The following is a 20466-nucleotide window of genomic DNA, read 5'->3' as shown; positions in this document are numbered from 1 at the left end:
CACTTGCTGCGGGATCATGTGGGGCATCTGAACTTCAAACTTTGGACCCGCCAAAATTTCGAGACGGCATCCAGATCTTCAACTTTGTGTTTGCCTGCGACAAGTTCTACAACGAAAAAAAACATCTAAAATCGTGGAATCCTTCAACAAACACCAATTCGTTAAAATAAACAAGTTTAGATCAGTATAAACCAATTTACTGGCAAATATGCCCAAACGCAAACGCGAAGACACCTCCCTCCCCGCGCTCCTCTCCAAGCACCGACACCTCCTCTACCAAGCCTTGAAAACCGCCAAAGGCTTTGAGCGCCAGCGTCAATCGAAGCGCCTTCGCGATCCTAAATCGACCCCGGACAAAAAAGTACGCATTGAGAAGGAAGTTGTTGTGCTGAAGTCCCTTGACCTACGCCAAGCAGCGCACGCACACCTATGCCACTCCCTCCTGCGCATCAAGGGTATTGCCGAGAGCGACAAGCTGCCTGAAGAGTTCAAGGCGGGCGTGCCGAAGCCGCAATTAGAAGAGGAAGAGAGAGTTTTGTTACATAATGTGACGAGTAATCTGTATAATCGGAAGCCGGTCATTCAGGCGATTGATCGGGCTGTGGAAGAGGTGTGCAAGGCCATTGGCGTGCCGGTGCCAGAGAAGAAGAGAGGAAAGAAAGGGGTTAAAGATGAGGGGGAGAAGAATGGTGCTGTGAAAGTTGAAGAAGAGGAGAAGAAGGATAAGAAAGAGAAGAAGGATAACGATAAAAAGGAGGAAAAGGATAAGGAAAAGAAAAGTAAAGACAAAGAGGATAAGAAAAGAGAACAGGAGAAGGAGAAGAGAAAGGATAAATATAAGAAGGATAATAAGAGGAAAGACTCCGACTCTGACTCTGAACCAGACTCTGACGACGAGCCCGAACAACCCGAGATCGACGAGTCCGAGGAAGAGCGCGCCGTCAACGAGCTGGACAAGATGTTGGGTCTGGCATCCGACGAGAGTGAAGACGAGGGATCTGAAGAAGATATACTGGTCAAAGGCGGCAGGAGACGAGCAGACCTGGACCCCAACGAGATCACAACCGATGAAGAAGACTCCGAGTCAGAGAACCTGGATCCAAACGAGATTACGGATAAGAGCAGCGACAGCGAAGAGTCTTTCGCAGGCTTTAGCGACGCCCAGCCGGAAGGCCCTAGCTCAGAGAGCTCAGAGAGCCAATCCGATTCATCATCAGACTCCGAATCCTCGGCTTCCGAATCTAAATCCGAATCCCACTCCGACTCGGATTCTTCATCCAGCTCATCTTCATCATCCTCCCGACCCTCCAAGAAGCGTAAACACGACACCTCCAAAACAACCCGTCTCCGTCCCACAGACTCCACCTTCCTGCCTACGTTGATGGGCGGGTACATCTCCGGCTCCGAATCCGAAGCCTCCGACCTGGACATCGCGCCGCGCAGAAAGAACCGGCGAGGCCAGCGTGCAAGGCAAAAGATTTGGGAGAAGAAGTACGGTGAGCAAGCCAGGCACCTACAAAAGAAGCGCGCTGAGGAGGAGGCGAAGAAGAAGGGGAGGGATGCAGGATGGGATTTGCGACGCGGTGCCGTGGGCGAGGATGGGGTTAAGCCTTGGAAGAAGGGGATCAAGAATCCGTTGAAGGAGAAGGAGGGCCAAGGGGAGAAAAAGGAAGAGGGTAAGAAGGAGGAGGGGGGCAAGAAGGGCGGTTTCGGCAAGCATCAAAGGGGAGGAGATAATAATAAGAAGAGGGATGATACCGGCCCATTGCATCCCAGCTGGGAGGCGAAGAAAAAGCTGAAAGAGAAGGAGAAGCTTACAGCGCCGTTCCAGGGGAAGAAGATTACCTTCGATTAGAACTAACTACGGCTAGGTACTGAGTTGGTTGTCTGGGTCATGTTAACGCTATTAATCACGTACATTTAGACTCTGACATAGGAACGTGGGCAGTTAGCTCAGCAACTTGTCCTTGTCATATTAATAGCATCTCTTAGATATAAAGGCAGAGGAAGAGCATAAAAAAATAGAAGGTGAAACCACAGGAACAGCCAGACCAGATTCCCAGGTTGACTCCGATAGATGCCATGCCATCTGCGAGAACCTCGACAATTCTGGCTCTGACTTTGACTCTGACGATGATGACACCAAGTCCGAATCGAGTTCCGACTTAGATCTTGACATTGACCTCGACGATGCCCTGCTGGATAAAGTAGCTCCCCAGATACGGCGATCAACCTCGAGAATTCCGACTCTGACTCCGACCCTGAATCCTGGCATGGATCTCGATAAGGCCAACGACGACGAGGGATCGAGGTATGATTCGGAAAGAGATAACGACACCGACTCTGGCGAGTCCAGCGATGACCACTCTGGTTGAAGAGACGAGTCGGATCAGGACCTGGACATGAATCTTGTCGTCCGCGGGACAAGAAAGACAGCAAGTGCTTGTCCCAAAACCCGGCGTCAACTCGACCTCAGCTCAACTCATCCTCAACCCTCAATAGTTCATTCGAGTAACGTTACTCGGCGCCACGAATTCCATTCGAGCATCATCCACGCAAGCCCACTGGGATTCCTTCCCTTCCCCTCATCCCGAGCACGCTCTTCCGACGAGTTCTTGACAGGCCTTGACGAATGTCAAGGAACGAGAATGGCTTATCCTATGGGAAGGCAATAATTGGGAAGGGCTCTAGAGCTTTTTCCTTCTACCGCTGGGTTCGAGTGGGCTCTTCATATAGGCATTGAGGGGTAGGTTGGTTGATCGTTGTAACTGGGCAACTGCCTTCGCCGGGGGGGGGGGAAGGGGGTGAGGGCGACATCATCGCTGGAATCCGAATCAGAGCTCGAGTCGGAGCAGGAGTCGCTATCCGTCTCGCTGTCAATGTCAGTGTCAAAATCGGAACCAGAGCTGAGGGAGCTGGCAGAGGCAGTATCGGAATCCGTGTCATTGTCAATATAGCTGTTCTCATCTGAGTCGCTGAGATCCATTTCGGTGTCGCTGTCAAGTAGGGTCTTCTCTTTCCCTTTACCTTTGGACTTTGAACCGTCTCCCATCTTCAGGGTAACCCGAGGTTGATAGCACGAGAAGGACCTGCGACTCCAGCCGCATCACCGCCCCTTAGGCTCTCCTTCCTACTCTCATCATCAGAGAGCAAAAGTCAGATCAACCGGAACTGGAACTGTAGTACCTTTTGGGCTTGAACAGCCTGTCCAGCGTTGGGCGAGGTGCACTAACTCCAACACCTCCAGCCCCAGCTCTACCATTGCTTCCGCCCAAACCAGACCCATCCTCAGAAGTCCGAAGAGAACCAGCTTGAACCTGTGCCGGGGGATTCGCACTGAAGTTGGCGCTAGATGCAACCCGCCGATTCAAAAACACCGTCGTCGACACAACGTCCAAAGGCATAACTTCATTCTCCTCATCCTTGATCTCTACCGCAGTCTCCGGTAAACGACCATCCATTTTTCGCTCACTCAGCTGCGGTTGTGTGGGAGTACGGGGACCATTCTGCCCTTAGCCATGGCCGTACTCAAAAGATCCACTATCAGAAGGATAGCCCGACCTGTGAAAGACCTGAGAGGCATAGCGCTGGGCTCACGGAAGGTAGGAGTGACGAACAGCCCGCTTGTAGCAGTCGACGAGCGAGCTAGACGGTTAATACTGGGGTGATTGTTTTGAGCTAAACGGACAACTGATGGTCTCGATGCGGACGCAGAGGTCGTAGTCCAGGTTACCGAGAAGGAAGAGGATACCTCCGAACCGGAAGAGGTCGAAGCTGAACGGCTGCCTCATGACCCAGACTCGGAGTGTGACAACCTGGGATTTTTTGCTGGAATGATAAAAAGATCGTTTTCGCTTCTGCCTTTGGTGGCTGAAGAAGCATGGCCGGAGGAAGAGGAGGTGCCAACTGTTGTGCGGGATTCGGTTCAGCCGTATCCTGTGGCTGGGATTTTGCTCTTAACTTCATCTTTGGCTGAGTTTGATGGGCTTGTGGTTGTAGAAGTGGCTTGGTCTGGGCCATTGTCACTCTTGTCTTACAAGGCAAACAGGCCACTTGGAGAGGATGACTAACGCAAACCTGGTTGGTTGTTGTCAGCCTGCACAGGATGGAGAAGGCTCTGGGGTGGACTGTTTCCAGAGACGGGGATAATGGCTTGCAATTCACTAGACGCGAAGCCGTCGTCATCATCATTGCTCTGAACATCAAAATCATAATCAAGGTCCCTTACAATCAGTTCCTCATACGACCAGCGCCCGTTCGCGGAGAGGTAACCCCCCTTGACAAGGACCCAGTCCTCATTGCCCGGCATCCATGCCTGTCCCCTTGTTTTCCAACAGTGGCTCCAAGTCCTCCAACCGAGCTGCTTTTCCTCATTGCTGAGCACTTTAGGCATGGTGGTCACATTTTTGGCTCCATCAAACAAACGAGACATCCCTGATTAGGATGCGGCTCCACGTCCCTTAAGGGCCTTGTTAAAGGCACATCAGCGTATGAAATGCAACCCACAAAGTGTGAGAACCTAGTTCTTGCCGTGAGGAATTCTCATGTCCCTATATCCTCTTTTGTCAGGCTTTCCCTTTTCGTGCTCTTTTATGAAGTTTCGGATGGGGGGTAGCCTCATAAGAGCGGCGTGGGTACGACTTATCGAGATGAATGACATTTTTCTTCACCCTCCGCATCTTAGGTAGCCAGATCAAGGGATACGTCCTCCGTGAAAATGGATCATTCCCATTTGAATCGCGCAGAACGGTGAGGACCTGGTTTTCTGTCCAAAGAAACTCAATATGCTGGATCTGAGAGATGCGATGGAGTCCAGTGCCCTGACAGAATCGACCGAGCTTCCCTAAGTAGGGAATTGAAAAGGTGTTTAGGCCATAAAAAACGTGGAAGTCAAGGAAATACATCCGGAAGCTGACGAGGATGACAAGGGCTTCATTGGCTTCTTTGGCTTCTTTGCTGTCATGGGTGATGTTGCAATAACGACCGCCCCAGAGAAAGTGGTTTCTGAAACCACTCTTATGGTCAGCGAGTTCCTCACGGGGCAGGATTATTGTCAGGGGGGGCTCATCGGTCGAGACGGGACATGCAATGGATCAACTAGCCTTCCTTGTGGAGTAGATGCCTCAAAATCCCGATCTGAAGGTGCTCTGGAACCCGTTCAAAATGGGAATTGCGTAGTATTCGGGGCCTGAAGGAAGGATAGACCGTCACCAGGGGCTACAGGAGCCTCGACATGCTTCTGAACGCCTTTCTGTTCAAGAAGAGGTGGCGAAGGAATGAGTTTATGTCTGGGCGCACACGCTGCAGGATGCTGTTCATGTTATCCTCCCCTCAGGATTTGCAATAGATTGCTTCGTACTGCAGACCGATATGCATTAAACGTCCCTATTTGGAGTAGAAAAGATTGCTGCTTCCAGGAGTAAAGATCGCAATTCCACGTCTGAAAGGAATGTCAGCCTCTAGTTCCACTGCCAAGTCGTTGTCCAACAGCAATGAAATGTATGTCTTACACGTTGTGTGCTTTCAGTGGTTGAAGAAAGAACTAGCTTTATTCAAGACTTACAGGGTTCAAAGTTGGTGTAGGTCTTTAGCGTCACCTTTAAGGTTTACCTGTAATAAAATAGCTTCCTAGTTGTCGGACGCGCTTGAGGGATGAAATAAACAGAGCATCAAGACTTTGATGGTATTCCGGAGGGTCTCTGTGGTGTTTAATATCAGCGCTGTGAAGGAACAGAAAGTGAGGGAGCTGTAGCGAATGGTGACAGGGCATTCAGGGGCACGGCTGAGTTTCGTTGGTGGAAAGGCCTGATCGTAGTTGATCGGACCGCACTGTAGAAGAGTTAACAATTGAAACTTTGAACTGTCTTTGGAATGTTCATAGGGGCTCCAGCGTAAAGGAGTGGCTGAGAGCCAAAATAAGTCTTAAATGAAGGTTGAGCGTGAGAAGACGGAGTGTAAGATAAGCTTGGCTAGGGACAGTCTGCGAAAAAGAGCTGCAGTTCTCCAAGATATACTTGCCTAGCTGTTATTCTTTAACACTGAGAGGGAGGTATGATATGAGACAACAGGTACATCCCTTACTTTGTTACACTGTTGAACTGTAATGATCGGGCTGTCGGCAGGTCATGAATAAAATGGCATGGTATAAGATCAGGCCAGTCCGGAGTTAGTTAAGGAGAAGCCGATTGCTGAAGTGCCCTGAGGAAGCATGTAAGCGATAAAATTTTGGCAGAACCTCCTGCTCCTTGTCATACTGTAAATATCTGCTTGGGCACACTGTAAGATGTTGGAGGAAGATGAAGAGGCCAGTGAAATTGATGATAAATGATTGAAGTCATAGGTTCCGCCACTCATGTGAGGAAGTGACTTGCAATGCTGAGGATTGGCTGAGCATAAAACCAACAAGAGTTGGCTCGCGAGAGGCTCAGATCGTGGCAAGATCTAAAAGATTTGGACGCAAGTGATGAGGGTCTAGGCTGCAATTAGTCTGCAAAAGAGATAGCCACAAGTTGGTGAGTACTTACCTCAGGTAGTTGAGGTGTAGTTCGTAGAGTGTGAGCAGGCAGGGGCCATCACAGAAAGGAGCATAGGCTTCAGGTCATGGTCATGTAAAGATAAAAAGTCTGCTCTGGTGGCTCGTGGCTGAGTAAGAGAGCATCATCACTTACTGACCAGGTCGGTCGAGAACAGATAGCATGTTAGAGCTTTTATATGACCCGAGGTCGGTTACCGACTTGATGCGCAGGGAGCACCACTCTGTTTAACACTCAGCAAGGCTCAGTAAGGGTCAGGTACTGACCGTTGCCGCTCCGTGTGGCCTACCTAGGTAAGTGGTTGCCAGCCAGCCTAGGAAGTACTAGGATTTTCAGCCAGGGCCGAGCTCTGTTGTATACGAGATAGTTGCTTACTGACCACTACAGTTGAGACCAGTTGCTAACCGGCCTGCTCGGGATTCTATAGTAGGAGCGTTTCTGTACCTATAAAACTTTGTCAGGTACCTAAGCGCTGACCAGCTTTTTCAAGAAGAGTCGCCCTGGCAAGATAATGTTGGACTTGCCATTGGTTGCTGACCCTATCCCCAGCAGAGGTTTGGTGATAGATAGTTAGCTGTTAAACAAAATTCTGGCAGCTACCAGTTGGGGCGAAGCGTATTTCACACCTAGACTTCTTCTTTTTCCGCAGAATTCAAAAAAAAGGTAAAATTCTGGGAAGAACAAGAAGCGTGCAAAGGCATGTGAAATAATCGCTATAACAACCATGGCTATCGCACTAAGCTGGTGTCAGTAAGTGATAGTTTTCATGGCTTTCCAGCCAAGGTAGAGAATGAGATTATGTTATCCAGGGAGAAAGCCTAAACTAAGATTCCGCAAGGGTCAAACAGCATATCCAATACTTGGATAAAAGCCACAAACCGCCATCCATACGCAGCAAAGTCCAAATCACCCAAAAACATAGTCCCTACAACCGAACCAAGCTGACACTCAAAATACCCTCCGCCTTCGCCAACTCCTTTAACACTTCATCCGTCACCTCACCCGCGACTCCCAAAATCATGAGCGCCTCCTTCGCAGCCTTGCCCACAACATCAACCGGCCCATCCACAACCGGTGTCCCCGGGGCAGGCTGCCCCTCAAGCGCGGCAACCTGCATAAAACTGATATTGATCCCATGCTTACCCAGCACCATTCCCACATTGCCAATCTTGCCCGGCTCATCATAGTTATGCAAGATCAGCAGGGTCCCCTCAGGATGGAAATTAGCAGTAAACCGATCCAACTTCGAGATAAAGATCGCGTTTCCGCTTACATAACCCTCAATCACCTGCTCTCCAAAACCACCTGCAGCTTGTCCATCGGCGGGGACGCTCCTTAGAGTCACAGCGCTGGCGAAAGTGCGAGAGCCGTCGTCCCCACCGTCACGGACGTGTCGCTCGTCGATTACAATCCCCCGCTCCCGGGCGATGAGAGGGGCATTGACAATGTTGACGTCGCGGCCGCCGAGGGTGCTGATAGCGCTGACTAGGCCCTTGATTAGGGCTGCGAAGAGGGGTCTGGTGTTAGTGACGCCGGCCAGCTCGCCGCGGTAGACGAGTTCGAAGCGTCTGCCGCCGACGGAGCCGCCGCGGGAGGATGAGCGGGTCGCGAAGTGTTGGGTGTAGAGGCTGCCCATGCGTTCGACCCTGGAGGAAGTTGGCATGTTGTAATCCAGTAACTCAGGGATAAGAGGTCAACTTACAGTTTGACAAAAGGCTGAAGCTTCCGGTATTCCTCCGGCAAGATCAACGGGGCGTTGACGGCAGCAGTTGGCATGCCCCCCTTCAAAATCTCCAGTACTTGTGTGCACACATCAAGTGCGACATTCTCCTGAGCCTCAACGGTGCTCGCTCCCAGATGCGGTGTGCTGACAACCTTCGGATGCCTGGCCAACTTCTCCGCAGTTGACCCAGGCGCCGGCGGCTCCGAAGTGAACACATCTAACCCAGCACCCGCAATCCAGCCCTCATCCAGCGCCCTCAACAACGCCTCCTCATTGATAACCCCTCCCCTAGCCACATTTAGCACCCTCGCTCCCTTCTTCATAGCTCTCAACTCCCTCTCCCCAATCAAATCTTTCGTACTCGCCAGCAGCGGCGTGTGCACAGTCAAGAAATCCACCTCCCCCATAAACCCACTCTCGATCAATCCCCCCTCTCTCAACTCAACCCCAACCTCTTTCGCAACCTCTCTACTCGCATAAGGATCAACCACAACAACTTTCATTCCCAACCCCTTCGCAAACCGCGCAACTCTCACACCAACCTTCCCAAACCCGATAATGCCCAGCGTCTTTCTTCCTACCTCAACGCCAATTAACTTTCCCCTCTCCCATCTCCCTTCCTTCACCCCACGATCCGCCGCCCCAACATTCCTCGCCACAGCCATCAACAACGCGATGGTGTGCTCCGCTGCAGCAAGGATGTTCCCGCTGGGGCTGTTCACCACCACGACACCCGCTTTTGTTGCAGCATCGACATCGATGTTATCAACGCCCACCCCAGCACGGGCCACAACTCTCAATTTCGTGCCCGCCTCGAGGACGGCAGAAGTGACTTTTGTTTCGGAACGGACGATGAGGGCGTCGTAGCTGGGAATGAGTTTGAGGAGGTTGGCTGGGGAGAGGGGCGATGGGGTGTCAATTTGGATGGGGAGAGGGGAGGAACGGAGGATGGAGAGTCCTTCAGGAGAGAGTCTCTCGGGAATGAGGATTTTGAAGGGAGTTGAGGTTTTGGAAGAGGAGGGGGGGTCCAAGGCGATGGGGGCCATTGTAGTGGGTGTAAAGCTTGGGGGAATGGGATGGAAATGCTTAGGTAGGTGATATGGACTGATGACTGCTGGAGTGAAGTTGATCGAGGAATGAGATCTTATGATTAGGAGGCAAAGACGATGTTGAGGCGATGGGATCCAGGAAACTTATACCATCCCGTTTCCCTTAATAGGTAGCCAGCGGTCTCCATCGAAACGGCTCTACCACCTTTTCTTAGCTTAATAAAACACAGTATTTGCATGCAGCTCTCGCCCTCTCGAATCTGCAAGCCTCCCAACTTAGCACGATAATCATACGCCCGCACGAGAGGCCTCACTTCAAGCCAGGCAGCTTTCATCGGACCAAGCTGTCGATGTAATAAGAAGCAATCCCAACCCCACGCTCAACGCCCAGACCCTCTCTCTCCTTCATCCGAACAATCGACGCCAACATGACGACACCTCCCGGCCAGCCAACCAACCGCTCTTTGTCCTTGAAACCACTCCAATTCATTCCCTTATTAAGCCTCATACCTCCCCACGCCATATGTATTATCCATACACAACATGTCATAACCAATCTACCCCAGACGAAGCCAAGCCCTCTCGGGATAAGTCCCATCCGGAGGGCTGCACGCCCGCAGGGGACAAGGCAAGGACCTACAAGCAAACGTGCTCACCATCAACGATCCGGAGTAACACCCACATGCCGAGAGCGCATATCTCAGATCGTTCATTGGAAGCTTCGTTGAGGCTTGCGAGTGTTAGCCCCGTATAGAATGCATCGACGTCTGACTTCCCCGCGGGGCCCCTCACTTTCCCCCACGTTCGACTAATGCGGGCAGCTGCAGGTGAGAGCGCTGGGGAGGCTTAGCTCAGTGACGTGCGGCCGTGATGTGCATTCGCGTATCTGGTTGGTTGGAAGAGTAAAACAGATCGGCAGAGCGCAAGAGTTTGGAAGAGGGAACGCAGCAATTCTATGGACGGCGTTGTTAGCTTTGTAATACTATGTAGGCAAACTATCCGTTGCACATTGCGGAGGGGCCGAATAGATGCAGACGAAAGATTGGTGAAGCATGGCATCGCGTGGGGTTGGATGAACTCGACCACTAGTTGACCAGATCTCATCCTTCCGTCTATGTACAACGTCTTGATCAGTCAGCATCACGTGCCCAGACATCCTACCCCTCCTTCTAGTGCCCCCTCTCCTATTGCATCCTCTTAAGAGTTTTTGTGTGTGGCTAGCTCAGCAGGTGTGCGGGAAGTTAGGCTTGCCGCTGAACCGCTCGTTCTGCACAATCTCAACCCAGTAACCATCCGGGTCAAGGACAAACGCCACATTCTTCATGCGGCCGTCCGTGAGCCTCTTCTTCCAGTTGACGTTGAGAGATTCCAGCCGGGCGCAGGCGGCCTCAAGGTTATCGACCGAGATGCCTAGACCGAAAGTTAGCTTACTCTCTTACAGTAAGTGGAGAGAAGGGGGAAAGAGAGAAGAGGGGAGGGGGAGGAGGGGGGGGGGAGGGGAAGGGGGGGGGGAAAAAACACGTACAAATATGCCCAAAGCCCTGCGGTTCTGCATTACCATTGTGGTAGGAAAAGTCAGGATCCTGCTCCGTGCCATAGTTATACGTAAGCTCAAGCAGGCCCTCACGTTCCTTAATAGCGTCCACACTCTCCGGAATACCCTTCTCCCCAGGATAACCCAAGAAGTAGAGGTTAAACTTGGCCTCAGGCTGCTCAATAGTCCGGAACAGCTTCATCCCGAGCACTTCCTGATAAAACTTGAGACTCTTCTCAATATCCTTAACCCGAATCATGGTATGATTCATCCGGTACGTCTGCACATCGGTCTCAGTCACGCCCTCGGTCTTCTCCACGGGGTTCTGCCCAATAATCTCCACCCAGTAGCCGTCCGGGTCCAAGACAAAGGCGATGTCCTTCATGCGCCCGTCGGTCAACTTCTTCTGGAACTTGTAGCCAGCATCCTCGAGGCGCTTGCACGCGGCCTGGATGTTGTCGACGCTGACACACGTGTGGCCGAAGCCCCGGAACGGTTCGACGTTCCCATTGTTGACTTTGTAGTTGGGGTCTGACTCCGTGCCGTAGTTGTGTGTCAGCTCGATCAGACCCTCGCGGTCCCAGACATTGTTGCCGTGAGACACAGCCTTGGGCGAATCGAAGCCAAGGAAGTAGAGGTCGAACTTAGCCTCGGGGAAGGAGAGTTTGTTGAGCACGGACATGCCCAGGAAGGAGTAGAACTTGACTGGGGTTGAAGGTGAGCATCACCACTCAGCATGGTGAGAAGTATGAGGCGTCTTACTGGACTCATTGGGGTCCTTCACCCGAATCCTAGGACGGTCAGCTGTGAATTCTTTGTGATCAGAGTGAGAATACGCTTACATCGAGTGATTAAACTTGTAATTCTTGACATCCGTCGCGGTAGCCATGGTTGCAAGACGTCTTGTGACTTGAGTTTTGTCAGCACTCTCCACGTCTCACTCACAGTCCTCTCACATGAACAAGAGAAGACAACCAACTCAAAATTCCAGCTCTGCTTCGAAAACGTACCCGGACCAAAATTCTTCGCCTGAATATTTGCAGCCCTCCTGGAAGCCAAAATCGGCACAAGAAGCTTCAGTCGCTGGGCAGCACCGAATGAGAAGCCCATTGGTACCCTACGCGAAGGAAAGCTTTATCGGAAATGCTTTTGCTGACTGATCACGGTATTTTTGTCCACTGCCAACTAGCACGCGACAGCAGCAAGCACAGGGCGGGGACCTGAGCTCCTGCCGCAGCTGCCAAGTTTGATCCTCCTGCTGGAGCTTGTGTTCAAGCTTCCATGAATGCTTCGCTAAGTCCCCACTGTGTTACATCGATTACGGTAATCTTAACTGCTGAATGCTACGACAAGAATCTTCAAGTCTCTAGTTTTTTTTTTTTTGTCGACATCACATCGAGTCTTAAATAATGAATATCCGGATGTCTTACTCAAACATAAAGCTAAACTGCTTGTCAAAGTTAAGGTTCAGAACAATGCCTTCGTTTGGCAGCTTGTGTCTTAAACAGATTGACGATCCACAAACTTGGAAGCGTAACTTACAGCGGGGTAGGAGGTTTCAATCTCGGAGACGGCCACTTCCGAAGCCAGCTGTGCTACCCCGTCATCTGCCGGCTGTTGACGTCAGTGCTCGAAGTGGGGTAAAGAGTAAAAGGCCGAGGTGAAGGGAGGGGTTCACTTCATCAAGGTCCGTCAGAGAAAAGACTCGAGGTTGGGATCTCATGCTATCTGAAGCGCCGACCATCCAAATCCAAGGCGTCATGAACAGGAATGACTTTAGAATGAGAATGTACCCAAAATATTGCAATATCAACTATCAACAAGAATTAACATTACCTCACTCTAGTTATGTACGTGAATAAAACTCATGCATACAATCTCTGTCAACGCCAATGGTTCCCTGCAATCATGATCCCAGCCCCTCATCCCATGCAAATCCAATCAGCCATCATGTCTTTTGACTTTCGAACAGGTAAGGTTAGGTATGCAAAAAAGGGAAAAAAAAAAAAGAAAAAGAAAAAGAAAAAAGAAACCAACCACCCAAAACCCAAAACTTGCTCGATCGGCTGGTTGGTGGGTTGGTCAATAAGGTGAAGGTAGGTAGGTAAATCGGCGTCATAAACCAAACTTCATCCAAAAACTTAAAAAAAAAAAAAAAATTGTTGAATAATCGTTCCGCTGTCCCGTCCAAAACCTTTCCTCATTCAAGAAAACCGCTCTTTTTCACATCACCGTAGACGACCAGCCGCCTCCCTTTCTCTTCCTTCTCCTTGTCTTCTTCTTTTCCATCCCTCCCCTTGACCCAGGGCGTGACTCTCTCCCCGACGCCTCGGCTGCAAGCCCCCTACTCCCTTCAAGAAGGGGGTCATCCTCCTCATCATCCTCATCGGCTGACGCTTCCGGTTCAGAATCCTCCTTTTCCTTCTCTTTCCCATTTTTCCCCTTGGTCGACCCCGAGGGAGAACCCACCCGTGAACTACCCCGTGACCCAGCACTCTTCTTATCCTTATCCTTGTCCTTATCTTTATCTTTATCCTTATCCTTATCCCGTCCCATAAACAGCCCAAATAACCTGCTCCCGTCGAAGCTGGATGGTGTCGACGCCACAGCCTCCTCATGATCCTCGTCATGGTGCGTGTCCATCGTCTCAAGCACCACCTTCCTCACGCCGCGCGACTCAATAACATTCTCCGTAATGCTGCCGCTGCGCACGTACGGCTTGCGCGGCACCGGTATGTGCTCTGTCTTACTGGACGAGCCAACGCTAGCACTGCCGACGCTGGACGCGCTGGTAATGCGGCGGAGGGGCGGTGGCGGCGGTGACTTTATGGGTACTGACGCGGACAACTTATCGAGGTTGCTGTTTACGTTGTTGTTCCCATTGGCATTTTCGCTGCCGTTACCGGTAGTTTGAGTCGACTTGTCGATTTGCTCGGGTGATGCACTCAGCGGCACGGCAAGAGATGGTCCGTAGCGCTGCCTAATCGCTTCGTCGAACTTAGCGGGGGTCGATTTCGGCCGAAGCAGGCTGGTCGTTTCGCTAGCATCTTCGAGGTGAGGGGACTCCTCGATCGCGCGGTCGATGGTGGAGCCGGCACGAGTCGATGGCGGCGGGCCGCCGATGCCCGGTTTGACCTTGACCGTCGTCGAGCGCGTGTCCTTGGGGTGCGAGGCGGGGTTTGATGGGCCGAGATGCTTCAGGTGCTCCCTGATGTCTTCGAACTTCGCACGTACTGGGACCGTAGTTTGCACCCACTGGCCGTCAAGACCAGCTGAGCTGCGCCGCATCATGATTGTCGTCTTCGGGCTGCCGCTCAGCGCCGGAGAGTCGAGCGATCTACGCGGAGGTGCACAAATGCTGGGGCCATCGGTGCTGCATTCGCAAGGCATGGTACCGCTACGTGGTCTGCGTGGTTGTTGATCGACAGATGGCCGGCGAGGAAGGCGGGCCTTCGGGGCGGGAGCCAGACGGCGAATGGCCTTGTGAACGTCAATGTACACGTCAGACTCGTCAATAATTTCCCTGCATCGTGTCAGCAATCGCTCTCTTCTTCCATCCGAAATCATACGTACTCTCCAATCAACTCCTCGATTACATCCTCGAGGGTCACAACACCAAGACATCCGTGGTCTTCACCTGGATATTCTGACACCAAGACCATGTGCGACTTGCCCTCCTGGAAGAAGTTCATGATGTCGAGACAGCTCGTCTCCGGGCGCGTCTCGGGCAACGTGGCCAGCGGGAAGTCGCGTACACGCTTGCAGTCCTCTGGGTCGTAGGTAATCAAAATCTTGACCAGAAGCATACCGACAAAGTTGGTAGGATGTCCAGCCTCGTAGATAGGGATGCGAGAGTAGCCAGCCGAAAGAATCATGTCCATGGTCTGTTCATCCAACACGGTATCCTCAGACATAGTGAAGACGTCTTCCATCGGAGTCATGACACTCGAAACGGGCTTTTCCTTCAGATCGAGCACAGCGCTGATGATAGTGACTTCGTCCTGGTTGAGCCGTTCAGATACATCGCCCAGGCTTTTGTGTAGCGTCACAAGCGTCTTCAAGCCGCTCTTCTTGTACACGGTGCCGTGGTCTTCGCCGAGCAGCCAGTCGAGGAGCTTCGCGGTCGGGTAGGCGACTGGAGCAAGCAGGTACATCAGGCCGAGGACGGGCTTAGCCATGGCACCACCAATTGGCAGGCCGTAACGCACGCAAATCGACTGGGGGAGGACCTCTCCGAAGATGACTGTGGCGGTCTATCAGAACAGTCCCAAAGTAAGATCGAATAAAGCCCGATGTACGCACCGATCAGAAAGGTCGACCCCACGACAGCAGCCACGCCGCCACCGAGGCAGCGGTCTAGCACAACGGGGAGAGTCTCGTTCACAATGACGTTGGCCAGCAGTAGGGTCACCAGAACCCAGTGCTTGCCATTCTGTAACAAGTCATACACTCTCTTTGCGTTTTTCTGCTGTGGTTCGTTCGGGTCGCGCGCCATGACCTGGAGATAGATGCCGTCCTGTCCCATGAGGCTGGGCCTCAAGTCAGCTCACCGTAAGATGTTATGTTATCCCCGTCCCTAACGAGGGCCTCCGAAAAGCAGAAAGTAAGTCCTTACGCGATGGTCAGACCCGCGAAGGCACCGCCGGCGAGGACGAGCACGACCGAAATGAGGTAGAGCACCCAGAGACTGGCGCCCTTGGTCTCGGGCTTCTTCTCGCCCAGATGGTGTAGGGGGGCAGCATACGCCACCGACATGGTCATGGAGAGCAGACGGGCAAGACCCACAGCCGTGGAGCGCAGGGCGAGGAGTCCGGATCCATGAGATCGTAATGATACGCTGCGCGAGGGCAGCGGAGTGATGGATTGCATGGTGAGAGTTCAGGGCCGTGGTGACGGCCACGCGCGGGCGCGACTCGATCTCAGGGGGGGGGGTAGGGGGATCGTTGGGCGGGCGTGAGTCAGGCTGTCGGCGGTTGAAGAACTATCTTTCCCAGGAGTCTAAGCGCGGTGGATCGCGACGAGGAGCGGAATCAGGCACTATTAAGACGGCAAGAAGACTCGACTCCCACGCCGGCAGTCCTGCGTCTACAGTCTCCTGTTGCACAAAGGAGTGCAAGGAGCGGCCGCGGTCGGGAAAGGGTGCAGGGCAAATTCGTAGTGGGACTAACCACTAAAGGATGATGACGACTATCCGGGTTGCTGATTGGCCGGGGAGTTCGGGAAACGCACCCACACCGTTCCATGGTGCATGCCGATCCTGATTGCTGGAAACGGGGGCGTGGGTTATGTTGCTTGCAGGGTTAACATCCAAACGGTCGCGATAAGCACGATGCCTTTTGTTTCCCAGCAGGCGAAAGTCATGCCCTAACGTTTCTGCAAAAAAAAAAAAAAATAGCAATATTCAACCAATTTTTGCCGCCACTTGATTAAAAAAATGTTGAGGGAGTCGAAAATTCAGAAAAACTTTCGCGCATTGCGCCTGGCCGTTGGGGAACTTGGCTAGCCGCATGCGGTGTGGATCTGACCAACCAGATGCAGCCGCGGGAGCAGCCGCCCAGCCCTGCAGGGAGGCTCTTCCATCATCTGGATTACATGGACAACATCCATCAACATGCTTGCCACACGCGATGAACGCGCATGTGTTTTACCTTTTGCTGAATGATTGGGTCGTTCTTCCGTACTGACCTTGTGTTCTGCATGCTGACGTAGGCCACCTACTGCTTGTCTCATTTGAGCTCCTGCAAAGTCCACAACCTCGAACCGCCGAGATCCTGCCCGACATCTCGTCTGCCGTGACACTGGTGATTGTTGAGCACCAAATCACCAAACACCATGGCCGTTACCACGCGGAGCAACAGTGGGAAACCAGATCCTAACACCCACTCTGCTGCGTCAGAAGCAGACGTCCCAGCTGCCTCCAGCGCTCACCAGAATGGCCAGTCAGGCTCCAGCAAGAGAGGCGCGTCGGCCTCCCCAGGAGAGCGACCACAAAAACGAGTCCGGACAACGCACGACGTACCTCCCAACGAGAATGACGCCATAGACCCGCGCGTTCTCGAGGTACTCAATAAAGATCTTCCGCAGCCGAGCACAACAGAACTGAACGGGAGGTCAAATGGCAAGTCTGATGAACAGCTCCCGAATGGGATAGAGGTTGCCCTTGCTACACTACGAAACAGTGACAATGTCCCACTCAGAACTTATAACCCTGCGCAGTCTAAAGCTGCAACTGAGACTAGAAGAAGGCTACAGACGAAGTCGCTTCGTCGCACGGTCAACTCACGGGAAGTCATCTTTCCATCGTCTAGAAGCCCCAGAGCACCAACTCCAGGCCGCGAGGATATACGTGGGGAGGAAGGTCATGGGGCCGTTCCGGTTAGTTCTCCTCTAAGTCCGGAGCTGCAATCATCTCCGGCAAAGCAATTCGCCCCGCTACCGACTACACAAGGCCAGGCTTCCTCGATACTTGCCCCGACCAACAAACCTACCAGTGCTCCTGTTTCCGAAGATAGAGAGGGTCCGGAACATCCCGAACATCAAGAAGAAGACTGGGATAGCCAGAATGAAGCAAACGATTCCGATTCGAGCAGTCGGGTTTCAGATCGCACGCCCTGCACGCTCACAATCCAGGACATTGAACCTACTTTCCTTAGCGACGACTTCCTACCCAAGGATAAATTCAATCTCTGCTTTGTGTCCCCAGGCGCTTCTCGGTATGACCTGAACGTGTCTAAGTATTTTATGACCAAAATGGTTGAAGTGGTGGGGAAGCCCTACTGGACAAATGGCGGTGCGAATTGGCACAACCAAGTTCTGGACAGGGACTGGGAAGCTCAGCTATGGCATCCCCTGGCTAAGATATGCTTCCAGGAGCTGAAGCATCTTCGGGCCGGACTGTTGTCTCAAATACCCTCGTCCGATAACCTTGCCTACCAGGAGATGATTCTGAAAAGCTTGGAAAATGAGTTCAACCTGGCCATGTCTCGGATCTCTAAGAAGGTCAGGTTGATCAGCAAGAGGATGGATATCTTGAACAAGAAGAACGCAAACCGAAATGCCGAAAATCAAGATGGCTTGAATGAAAAGACGGAGCATAGACAGCTTAAGAGAGACACCAGGAAACACCTCATCCCAATGGCTGTGTTGGTCCTGCAGACTTGCTTCAAGTATGGGTTATGTCTGGACTACCCACTCTCTCGCTTCACCATTACCACTTTTCATATTTTGCGGTGGACTACCGGTTGGCTGCTCAAGTTGGCCATGCCTTTCAGAGACAAAACTGGCGGCAATAGCGATGGCAAAGGTGACGGCAAAGCTGAGAACAAGAGTCGGGACGCCCCACCAGAGATAAAAGACTTTAACCTCGCCCTCGACTACTGGCAGGCAGTTCTCGAAGCAGAAGGGAAGTCCTACAATAAAAAGGTGGAACGGGAGATCGAAATCCGCCGGATAAAACAGATAGATGAGGCAATACGCAAGGCTAAAAAGCAGAGGGAAGAGGAACAGTGGGCTTCCCGTGAGAAGCGCTGGGATGCGTTCTTCAAAAGTGCGCTCGAGATTGCGTCCAGGCCAAATCCGCTGGATGAAGAATACCGCCGCGCTTCCCAGATAGGATGGCCCTCTGACTCTTCCCTTTCAAGGACTCAACAGCCTCGGCTCCTGGCTCTAGGTCCGGCTTCTGCCGGTTCCAGCAGTGTGCCTACCCGTCCTAGCTGGTCATTGGAAAAAGTGGCCCAATTTACTGCGCTGCTGATCTCGCGAAATCCGCCCATCGAACAGCTAGCCGCCGCCCTGGAGGTGCCCGTTCGCGAAGCATATGCGATGCGAGATTGGCTAGAAAAGGAGGGGACGCTCAAGCCAACGACTTCTGCTCCGTCTTTTCAATCCTCCGCACCCATGCGCATGCCTGACTGGCCGCGAGCGGATGTGGAATGGTTCATCAAGGAGCTGAGCCTCCCTCACCCTTGCCCAATCGAGGATTTAGCCGAAGTACTCGGCCGCGATGTCGAAGAGGCAAAAGCAATGGCAAGAGTGTTGCGGAGACAAGGAAGACTGAAGATGGATCGTGGTCCAACTGCCGCGGCTACTAATGTGACAACGGCGCAACATTCTGCTCCCAAGTCGAAGCTGCTTATAGCTGGCGCCATGGCTGAATCGACTGCTGCTCCCTCGTCTTCAGCTCCTCCCGATCCTCAGCTAATGCCGACACGCCTAACATATCCGGCTGCTGCCAAACGAGCAACGGCCGTCTCCTCGCGACCAATTGCTGCACCTCCGAGCACAGCACCCCCTCGCCCTGTGCGCAGAGAGATTCCCGAGACGCCAGCCCGGCCTCCGTCCACGTTTCCTGCCGCCGCCGCGCGGCACAGGGGATCTCCCCCGATCTCTGCTGTGCGCGCCAATGTCCCTCAGACTCCTTCAAGACATGCCCTTATCGGGCAAGCCGCGTCCTCCTCATTGGCAGCGGCAGCGGTGAAGAGGCAGAATCAGGATCGTGCCGGTCCATCGGCTTCGGCTCCTGCCCGGGTTAAGAAGAGCCCCCCTCTCACCGCCGCACCCGCTGCATCAGCTCCTGCGCATGCACCTACCCCTGCGGAACAGCAGAGGCCCGAGGTTCCTGCTTGGATGAGGAAGGACATTCCTCCTCCGGGTTCTAGCTCTGGCGAAGAAGACGAGGAAGAAGAAGTTGAGAAGGTTAGCAAAGTCGGCAAGGGCAAGCGGGTTGTCAGAGAAGAGCAGGATATCTCAAACGAGAGCGTTGAATGGGGGAGACAAAAATAGAATGAGACTCAGTTTAAAAACGAGCAACAGTTAGAGCATTCAAAAGAGGATGAACAGTCAGAAGAAGATGACGATTTCGAGGCTCTGGAGCGCCAGCTTTGGAATCAGGCACGTGTTAAGCCGATAGAAGAGGGGAAGGGAGGAGGAGTGGGAGGTGAATTCAGGAGAGGTGGATGATTACGAAAGTCTGAAAACGAATACCAATTCGGTAGAGACGCGGATGACGACTCAATTAATGAGACTGAACGTAAGTTTGACCCCGAAAAATGAGCCCGATGCAGACGGTTATCCCGGCTGGTCCGAGCGCGAGCTCAAGTTACTCATCGATTTTTATCAGCAATTTGAAATTCCCTTGGTCGCTGAAGTTCTGAAGAAACCGGAACAGGAAGTTCCAAGAAATGCCGCGAAGGCTTACCGCAGTAGTAGGAATGGTTCTCCGGAACGTTCGGATCCATTCCGGAGATGAGTGGTGGTGGAAGATGATGAGTCTTCAGCTTTTCATGTGAGAGGTTGGGATTGGTGCTCGAGATACCCGTTTTTCTACTAGCACTGCTGCTTGTTTACAAACAATGAAAGGGATGTTGGAGCCTGGTACGTTGCTAATAGCTCTTGTGGGCGCGCGAGGATATGGCTGTATGCAATCAGCAGCTCAGTTTAATCAGGAGTGTCCTGAATACTGGTCTCATTCGATAGTCCCATCTCCATATTTTACACCTCGAAGCATAGTACGGTCAAATCCGTACGGCGTTACCAAGACAGGCTGTGGCGTTGATTGGTGCAATGCGCCACACCCCGCCACATGCCGCAGGGCAAAACTTAAGAGCACTTTTTTGCACCACGGCAAAA

The 20466-nt window shown here is 52.5% G+C and overlaps 6 protein-coding genes across 6 annotated transcripts; 2 read left to right on the top strand and 4 right to left on the bottom strand.

Annotated features, from left to right (window-relative positions):
• Nucleotides 1-208: 208 nt before the first annotated feature.
• CTHT_0043230 (uncharacterized protein) lies at nt 209-2375 on the top strand (the record flags this gene model as incomplete). The annotated part of the gene is made up of 2 exons (XM_006694660.1): nt 209-1824; nt 2078-2375. The coding sequence occupies 2 exons, from the start codon at nt 209-211 to the stop codon at nt 2373-2375; spliced, it is 1914 nt and encodes a 637-aa protein (XP_006694723.1).
• A 353-nt stretch (nt 2376-2728) lies between these two features.
• On the bottom strand, nt 2729-2986 carry CTHT_0043220 (uncharacterized protein; the record flags this gene model as incomplete). Its single annotated transcript, XM_006694659.1, has 1 exon — nt 2729-2986. One exon carries the CDS (start codon nt 2984-2986, stop codon nt 2729-2731), a length of 258 nt encoding a protein of 85 aa, XP_006694722.1.
• A 4472-nt stretch (nt 2987-7458) lies between these two features.
• CTHT_0043210 (D-3-phosphoglycerate dehydrogenase-like protein) lies at nt 7459-9302 on the bottom strand (the record flags this gene model as incomplete). Its single annotated transcript, XM_006694658.1, has 3 exons — nt 7459-7743; nt 7807-8179; nt 8236-9302. 3 exons carry the CDS (start codon nt 9300-9302, stop codon nt 7459-7461), a joined length of 1725 nt encoding a protein of 574 aa, XP_006694721.1.
• Nucleotides 9303-10527: 1225 nt separating this feature from the next.
• CTHT_0043200 (lactoylglutathione lyase-like protein) lies at nt 10528-11728 on the bottom strand (the record flags this gene model as incomplete). Its single annotated transcript, XM_006694657.1, has 4 exons — nt 10528-10715; nt 10831-11544; nt 11602-11630; nt 11682-11728. The coding sequence occupies 4 exons, from the start codon at nt 11726-11728 to the stop codon at nt 10528-10530; spliced, it is 978 nt and encodes a 325-aa protein (XP_006694720.1).
• Nucleotides 11729-13062: 1334 nt separating this feature from the next.
• Nucleotides 13063-15708, bottom strand: CTHT_0043190 (uncharacterized protein; the record flags this gene model as incomplete). The annotated part of the gene is made up of 4 exons (XM_006694656.1): nt 13063-14362; nt 14413-15082; nt 15142-15368; nt 15455-15708. The coding sequence occupies 4 exons, from the start codon at nt 15706-15708 to the stop codon at nt 13063-13065; spliced, it is 2451 nt and encodes an 816-aa protein (XP_006694719.1).
• Nucleotides 15709-16671: 963 nt separating this feature from the next.
• Nucleotides 16672-19620, top strand: CTHT_0043180 (uncharacterized protein; the record flags this gene model as incomplete). The annotated part of the gene is made up of 1 exon (XM_006694655.1): nt 16672-19620. One exon carries the CDS (start codon nt 16672-16674, stop codon nt 19618-19620), a length of 2949 nt encoding a protein of 982 aa, XP_006694718.1.
• Nucleotides 19621-20466: the final 846 nt, after the last annotated feature.

This window comes from Thermochaetoides thermophila (genome assembly GCF_000221225.1).
Source record: "Thermochaetoides thermophila DSM 1495 unplaced genomic scaffold scf7180000011818, whole genome shotgun sequence".
NCBI lineage: Eukaryota > Fungi > Ascomycota > Sordariomycetes > Sordariales > Chaetomiaceae > Thermochaetoides > Thermochaetoides thermophila.
This window is presented reverse-complemented; position numbering and strand designations above follow the sequence as displayed.